The sequence below is a fragment of the Mesocricetus auratus genome, unplaced genomic scaffold (genome assembly GCF_017639785.1).
Source record: "Mesocricetus auratus isolate SY011 unplaced genomic scaffold, BCM_Maur_2.0 Super-Scaffold_100010, whole genome shotgun sequence".
Classification (NCBI taxonomy): Eukaryota; Metazoa; Chordata; class Mammalia; order Rodentia; family Cricetidae; genus Mesocricetus; species Mesocricetus auratus.
Genome location: NW_024429194.1, coordinates 64,464,034 through 64,472,093, shown reverse-complemented (window position 1 = coordinate 64,472,093; position 8,060 = coordinate 64,464,034). Strand labels below are relative to the sequence as shown.

General features: G+C 49.8%; 1 protein-coding gene across 1 annotated transcript; it reads left to right on the top strand.

Moving 5' to 3' along the window:
- The first annotated feature begins 346 nt into the window (after window positions 1–346).
- On the top strand, window positions 347–8,060 carry Atg101 (autophagy related 101). Its single transcript, XM_013111011.3, has 3 exons — window positions 347–522; window positions 3,664–3,977; window positions 7,387–8,060. Exons 2-3 carry the CDS (start codon window positions 3,726–3,728, stop codon window positions 7,789–7,791), a joined length of 657 nt encoding a protein of 218 aa, XP_012966465.1. The 5' UTR covers window positions 347–522; window positions 3,664–3,725; the 3' UTR covers window positions 7,792–8,060.

The window sequence follows — 8,060 nt, the reverse complement described above, 5'->3', positions numbered from 1 at the left end:
GATGACTCAGTTCGGCCACTAGAGGCAGCGGAGAGTCACCCGTCCCTTCTTTCCCCCTTGTCTCGATGGCGGAAGTGGGTTTTCCCAGCCCAAACAACGTCGTCGCTGGTAGGAGTAAATGGACTCGTCCAAAGGAGGGGGTTATTCTTCTCGCCGAGTCATATGGCCCGAAGGGAAATCAAGAAAAAACCTAGCACTTAAGTTATGGAGCATCATGAGAGAGTTTACGGCTCTTGCCAGCTTCCCGACGCTGTGCCTGCAGCGGTGTAGGGCTGGGTCGAGCTGAGCCGGGCCAGCATCCACCATAGGCACGGATGGTTCCTTCCAGTTCCGCCCTCCGACTGAGGAAAACTTCCGGCCTGCGAGCCGCTCTGGAGGAGGAGGCGCCGGCTGGAGCGACCTGTGTTGGCTGTCCTGTTCGCTCGGGACAGGTGTCCGAACCCCAGTCTTCGTCGTCTGCGCTGCTGCCCCGAGACAGCGCGAGTTGGCGGGCGGCGACCCTGACGCTCGGTCCGAATTCTGGTACGGATCCAAGTAGCCTGTTTTTGCTTTTAGTCTGTCCCCGAACACACGGCGTTCGCGTGAGGGTTGGAGCGGCCCTGTGGGAGGAGCGTCGGAAGAAGGGGGACCCGAAGCTCAGTGACACCTGCTGTAGTCCGTACACGCAGGGTAGGGGATTGGCGTGTCCTTGGTCAGCAGGACTTCAGCGTCATCTTAAGGGGAACCAGAGGGAAATGTAGTTCCCTTGTAAGCTCACTGGAGTTAGGAGGGGTGGTTCCTGGAGTAATGCTGAAAACGAGGGAAGTTGCTGGTTGGAGGGAGGAATGGAAGAAAGGGCTGGACCAGAACTGGGAATCTGTAGGTGGAGAATTGCATGATGGAGGTAAACAAGAGAAACATAACGAGTAAGAGAGCCGTCGCATCCTTGAGCCAAGAGAAAAGAACCCTTGGAGGAACCGGGATTCTGGATCAGGATGCATTGAGCGGTTAATAGTGACGAATAGGATATAGTTCCTTTCTTATGGGAAGTATCTATCGGGACAGGCAGAAAACTCCCGATGGTACAGTTATGCCTGAGCTGAGCTGATGGCCAGGTGAGAGGGGGAGCCCGCCTGATGGCAGATCGGTCCACACACTATTGCCTTGTGTCCAGAGGACAGTTCTACTGTTTAAGAGCAGGAGACAAAGCCCAGCACTTGGGAAGTTGAGGCAGAAGATTGCCATGACTTGGAGGCAAGCCTGGATCAGACGAAGGCCTGTCTCAAAAATAAAAAAAAAGCCGGGTGGTGGTGGCGCACGCCTTTAATCCCAACACTCGGGGGGGGGGGCAGAGGCAGGCGGATCTCTGTGAGTTCGAGGCCGGGCTGGTCTGACAGCCTCCAAAACAATACAGAGAAACCCTGTCTCGTAAAACCAAAAAACAAAAAAACCAAAAAAAACAAAAAACAAAAACCCAACCAAACAAACAAAAGCAAAAAAAAAAAAAAAACCCACAAAAATACCTGATAAAACACACTAACAAAGCAGATAGCAAAACTAAAGCCAGTGGATTGAAACGTGAGGCATAGATTCCTTTGGTAGAAGGGATAATTTAACTATTGCCCTCCAGAAGAATCTAAAGATGAGATGGCCTGTGTGCAAGGTGGAGAAAAGTCACCAAGAAACTGGCAAGCAGAGTACACATCTTAGAAAGGTAACTGCTTGCATTCCCTGTGGGCTCAGTATGTTTGTTTCCCGAGTATTTTTTACACGTATGAGTTTTGCCTGTCTGGATAACTGCACGGTGTCTGTGCAGTGCGCACAGAGGTGGTTGTTGGAGCCTCTAGAACTGGAGAGGCCGATGGTTGTGAGCCACCCTGTGGGTGCTGGGAATTGAACCCAGGTCCTTTGGAAGGGCAGACAGTGCTCTTAACCCCTGAACCATCTTTCCAGCTTCTGCCTTCTAGGTTCTTTTCCCGACCCCAACCCCAGTGTCTCGTTGGGTGGTTGCCAGTTAATAACAGTATAATAATGAATGTCAGCAGCTAAATGCTTAGGGAATGTGTGCTACTCGCCAGGCCCAGTTTTAGGTGATATACACGTTTAATTCTTTCAGTCTAGGTGCTGTTGCTTTGTTATTACTAGCTCCCGTTCTTATGGGTACCGTTAGGGCACCTTTCACATGCCAGACAAGAGCTCTACACTGAACTAGATCCCCAGTCTTGCCTTTCTGTTGTCTTATACTTGGGGATAAGTGTTAAGCGGCTTGCGAGGCTGTTAGGGCACAGCTGTGGAATCTAATCCTGGAAGCCTGGCATTTGAGTCATTGTTTTCAGCCAGTAGGATTGTTTTACATGTGTTATCTTAAATCTTTGCTGAATCTGTTTATAGGTGGAAAACTGAGGTTCAGAGAGGCTGAATGATTTGATTAGGGTCTGAGAGTGTTAGCTTCTCTGTTTCTGTTACAGAATACTTAGAGATTGCCAGGTGGTGGTGGCGCACACCTTTAGTCCTAGCATCGTGAGGCAGAGGCAGGCAGATCTCTGAGTTCCAGAACAGCCTGGGACTACAGAGAGAAACCCTGTCTCAGGGGGAAAACAAAACTAAACAAAACCAAGCAAACAGATCCAAAACATCGCACACAGAAAGGTGTAGGAGAGCCAGGCTCACCCTGTAGTCCCACCCACCCAGGAGGTGGAGGCAGGAAGGCCATTGGGGTCCAGGAGTTACAGGCCAGTTTGGGAAACAGACCTTGTTTGTCTATCTGTGTGTGTGTGTGTGTGTGTGTGTGTGTGTGTGTGTGTGTGTGTGTGTGTGTGATGCTTTTAAAGACAGGGTCTCTCTGTTCTGACCCAGAACTCACTGTGTAGTCTAGGCTCTTAATTGAATTCACAGAGATCCACATACCTCTACCTCATAAGTGCTGGATTAAAGGTGTGTGCCCCCCTACTCCTAGCTCAGACCTTGTCTCTTAAAATATAAAAATGAAGTAGAAGTGTCACTCTTGGTATTGAACCCCAGGACTATTGGACATGAGCATTCTCATTCTCCATATTTCACCACCCCATTTCTAGTTCTACTTCTGACTCATCTTGCTGCCCAACCTTTCTTTATTAAATATATTTTACATTCGAGTCTTGATGGCTCTGGAGATATGTAGATTTGGAGGTGGACATTATTTGCAGTCCAAAGCCCAGACTTTAGAGCTTGTCAGAGTGATTTGTGACCCCAAAGGTGTAAAGAGCTGACTTTCTGATGTAGAGATACGATGTTGACACAAGGGTTCAGTGACTTTGTTGTCCTTGGGCCAGAGTCCAGATGTTTTAACCTGGCCTTTAAGGTCCCAGAAAATTGACTTGTGCTTTTTTCTCTGTGCCTGTTCTTGCCATCATACTGTTCCCCTTGCTGGCTTGCTGCACCTACAGCTTAGGGCAGAGCCCCTGTTCATGCCGGCTCTGCCTGCCTGAGAGCACAGTGGCTCAGGGCTGCGATGCTGAACTGAGTGCCACAAATGGAATGCACGTCTCACCTCACCTGGTAGTTGGACTGGGGACTTTGAGTCTGACCCTTGTTGATTCCGATGGTCTGTGGGTTTTTCATAAAGTGGGCCAGTAGAAGCAGGGTGAGCCAAGTTGAGCAGGAAGCGGACAGGACCTTCTAGATGATCTGCCCTGGTTCTTGCAGGCTGCGCCCTAGGTGGGGTGAAGCTTCCTGTCTTTCGCCTTTGCTCCCGTGCTGGCTGCAGGATGAACTGTCGGTCAGAAGTGCTGGAAGTGTCTGTGGAGGGGCGGCAGGTGGAGGAGGCCATGCTGGCTGTGCTGCACACAGTGCTCCTACACCGCAGCACGGGCAAGTTTCACTACAAGAAAGAGGGGACTTACTCCATCGGCACCGTGGGCATCCAGGATGTTGACTGTGACTTCATTGACTTCACATATGTGCGTGTCTCCTCTGAGGAGCTCGACCGGGCCTTGCGCAAGGTTGTTGGGGAATTCAAGGTAGGTGAGTGGCCCAGCCAATGGCAGGTGGACCTTGAATGTGTACCCTCCACCGTGACTGTGTGACAGACCAGCTTGCGCTTCCAGAGAGCCGGAGTCACTGTTCAATGCTCAAAAGAGCAGATGTGTTGAGAGGTCCTTTGGGGAGGTGAGATGTGTGTGTCTGGGAGGGTGCTGGGAAGGGCGAACTGAGCTACTTCAGCCCCTCAGCTTAAGCAGTGAAGTCCCTGGGAAGTGGTCACTGCTCCTGTGGTCTTGACCTCCCTGGCTCCACAGCTGATTGTGACGGTTCTCTCTTCTGTTTGGGCCTTTCCCCTCTGGTGTGAAACTCTTAAGAGGGAGAAAAGCTTTGCCAAGTGACTTCTCTCTGAGTGTGAAGTCCCTTTGGGCATTGTGACCTGTGCTTGTGTACACTTGTGTAGGCAGGGAGAAAGGGGTAAAGGACACACCAGGCTGTTCATGTTGGTTACCCCACTCCGGTGATGAAATGACACTGGATTTTTAATGTTTTTTTTTTTTTTTTTTTTTTTGGTTTTTCGAGACAGGGTTTCTCTGTATTGTTTTGGAGGCTGTCCTGAAACTCGCTTTGTAGACCAGGATGGCCTCAAACTCATAGAGATCCGCCTGCCTCTGCCTCCTGAGTGCTGGGATTAAAGGTGTGCGCCACCAATGCCTGGCGGCTTTTGCCTTTAATCCCAGGCAGATCTATTGAAATTTTGAGGCCAGCCTGGTCTACATAGTAAGTTCCAGTAAAGCTAGAGCTACCCAGTGAGACCCTGCCTAAAAAGGGGGGTGAGTGTGAGGGAATTAGGCACTAGAGCCAGCCTTCCTCTTCAAGGCTGACCTTGGGCAGATGACACCACAGAAAATGAACTTAGAGCGACAGTGGGACCTGCCTTGTGGGCTTCTGTACACGAGGATGTGATGATTAAGGTGTGCCTAGTGTTTGAATAGAGTCTGGTTCTGTTACAGAATTGCTAGCCATGTCACTACCAGTGACTGTATCCACCAGAGAGGCATCTGTGCTTTCCTTTGCTCAGGGGCCCAGCCCAGCCTGGAGCAGTAGCCCACAGGACAGCAGAGGTAGTTTCCCGGATGTTTGGTTCCATTACTTCTCAGAAGAGAACAAGTGAAGCTGCCAGATCCTAACTCCATCCCTTGACTTCCTCTTTTCTAAACTGGTCCCTAAGGATTTACTGTTTGTTCCTCCTGCTTTTTAAAAAGAGACTAAAAAAGCAAGTAGGGTTTATCTGGGGTGGAGATGTTGGAGGGTTTCAGAAGAGATTGTATTTTATATGTTTGTCTGTGTAAGCATGTGCCACATGTGTGTTGGTGTAAGTATGCACACATGTGCAGGTTCCTGTGGGAGCCACAGGAGGCTGTCAGATTCCCTAAAGCTGGAATTAGATGTGGCTGTGGGCTGCCTGATGGATTGTTGGAGCTACAAGGGTCCTCTGCAAGTACGCTTAACCAGTGAGCCATTCTACAGCTCCTGGAAAATGATCTGAAGGTTGTGGGGGCCTGGGAGTGGGGTGGTAGAAAGAGGAGGCCCTCAATGTGATGTTGAAGTGATAGGTGTTGGCATCAGACAATTTGGAGTCAAACTTTGGTATAGGTCTTCACAAGATCATTTTGACAAATGATTTTTTTTAAATTTCTATATGCATATGTGTGTGTGGACACATGAACATGGAGGCCAAGTGACAGCCTAGATGTCATCCTTTGAGACGGTCTCTCACTGACCCGAAGCTCACAGATTAGGCTGGACTGACTGGCGATCGGGCTGGGGCATCCTCGTGCCCCTGCCTCCCCAGTGCTGGAGCTATAAGTGTCCACACCATGTCCAGTGTCTTTATGTGGCTCTGGGGATCAGACTCAGGCTTGTGAGCAAGCTCTTCCCTCCTGAGCCATCGCTTTTCCATGTGCTGTTTCTTCTCTGAGCCTCATTTTTACCTCAGTAAAATGAAGGTAATCTACCTCCCTTCTGCAATTGTTACAGAAGCCAGTGAAGTTGAAAGTCCTAGACTCAGAATAGGAGCCTCTAGACCTGGTAGCACCCTTGAGCTGCCCATTCCCCTGCTTTTACCTCCATGCTGGGATTATAGGCACCCTGTTTTGGTTACTTTTCTATCTATTGTGATAAAACATCACGGCCAAGGCAACAGTTAAAGTGGGTTATTTGGGGCTTAAAGTTTCAGAGGGTTAAAATCCATGATCATCATGGTGGGAGCATGACAACAGGCAGGCCTGGCTCGGAAGCAGTAGCTGCAAACTTACACCTTGATCCACAAGCACAAGGCAGAGATGGGGCTTTTGAAACCTCAAAACCTGCCCCTAGTGGCACACCTCTTCCAACAAGACCACACTTCCTAGTCCTTCCCAACAGTTCTACCAACTGGGGACCAAATGGGAGCATTTATACGCTTGGTTCAAACCACCATATTTAACTCCCTGGCTCCATAGGCTTTTGACCATATCATACTTCAAGATGTGTTTAGTTAAACTTCAGGAGTCTCTATGGTGTTTCACAGTCTCAACATTATTTTTTATTTTTGTTTATCAGTGTAGAGTTTCTTGTGTAACCCTTGATAACAGTTTATGATTTTACAGTTTAGCAGAGAGGCTTCAGGCCAGCATCTTCAAGGTTATATAAATGTCTGAGGCATGAGAGCAGGCTTTGCCCTATTTTCTAGAAACCAAGGAAGGCCACAGGCATTCCCATGCTCTTTCTCACATTTGCTGACATTCCAGATTCCCTTCTCGAGAAATACAATGCTGGATGTTTCCATGGCCACGTCACAAATTCCTTATATCCTCACATAACCCTAATGCAAACCCAACAGTTCCCCAACTGGGGATCAAGTATTTAAATATACAAAAAATAGCCTGTGGGGGTCTTCTCATTCAACCCACAACACGGCCCCTGCCTATAACACAACAACTGTTATGTATGAGTATACACGTGTGTGCATATGCGTCTGCACCTCTGCCCACATTTGATACAGTGCCACTTCTTAAAGCTGGAGCCGGGCGGTGGTGGCGCACGCCCTTAGTCCCAGCAGTTGGGAGGCAGAGGCAGGCGGATCTCTGAGTTCGAGGCCGATCTGGTGTACTGAGCCAGTTCCAGGACAGCCTCCAAAGCCACAGAGAAACCCTGTCTCAAAAAGAAAAAGAAAAGAAAAGAAAAAACTGGAGCTGGGCAAGGAGAAGGGTGTTAATTTGCTTGAACCCATTTAGGTATTTTATGTCACCTCACACAAGTCGTTTGCCTTCCATGGGTTCCATTCCTGCCAGGTTTAGAAGGTAGGGTAGGTAGAAGTGAAAATGAATGCCCCGGGGTGGAAATCAGGCTGCATGGGATAAGACCCTTCCAAGGCCAAGACTTGCTCATCTGTTGTGTCTTCCCCAGGATGCACTGCGAAACTCAGGTGGTGATGGGCTAGGCCAGATGTCCTTGGAATTCTATCAGAAGAAAAAGTCTCGCTGGCCTTTTTCGGACGAGTGCATCCCTTGGGAGGTGTGGACGGTCAAGGTGCACGTGGTAGCCCTGGCCACAGAGCAGGAGCGGCAGATCTGCCGGGAGAAGGTGGGTGAGAAGCTCTGTGAGAAGATCATCAACATCGTGGAGGTGATGAGCCGGCACGAGTACCTGCCCAAGATGCCCACGCAGTCAGAGGTGGACAATGTGTTTGACACAGGCTTGCGGGACGTGCAGCCCTACCTCTACAAGATCTCCTTTCAGATCACTGATGCCCTGGGCACCTCGGTTACCACCACCATGCGCAGGCTCATCAAAGACACCCTTGCCCTGTAGGCCTTGCTGGAGCCTGGGTGACTCCACGATGGTTCTGGGAGTCTGATGCAGGGGTCTTGGGGCTCTGGAACCTGCTCTGGACCCTTGATGAGACTTGAAGAGAAGCTCCTGGTGACATTGCTTTGTGGTTTCGGCCTCTGGTGACCCTGCCACCTTTGCAGTGGTTCTGTTCTGGTTGCAGCCTCTCCACACCTCCGCTGGCAGGGTTCTCTTTCTACACTGTGCAGAACTACCATGAGGGTGGCAAATAAAGTTGAGATGTGAGCTTG

Bases quoted from the DNA above. Each gene is read 5' to 3' on its own strand.
- Atg101 (XM_013111011.3), top strand. From the start codon at position 3,726: ATGAACTGTCGGTCAGAAGTGCTGGAAGTGTCTGTGGAGGGGCGGCAG. The intron at 3,978-7,386 runs GTAGGTGAGTGG...TGTCTTCCCCAG, and splicing joins AGGTTGTTGGGGAATTCAAG to GATGCACTGCGAAACTCAGG.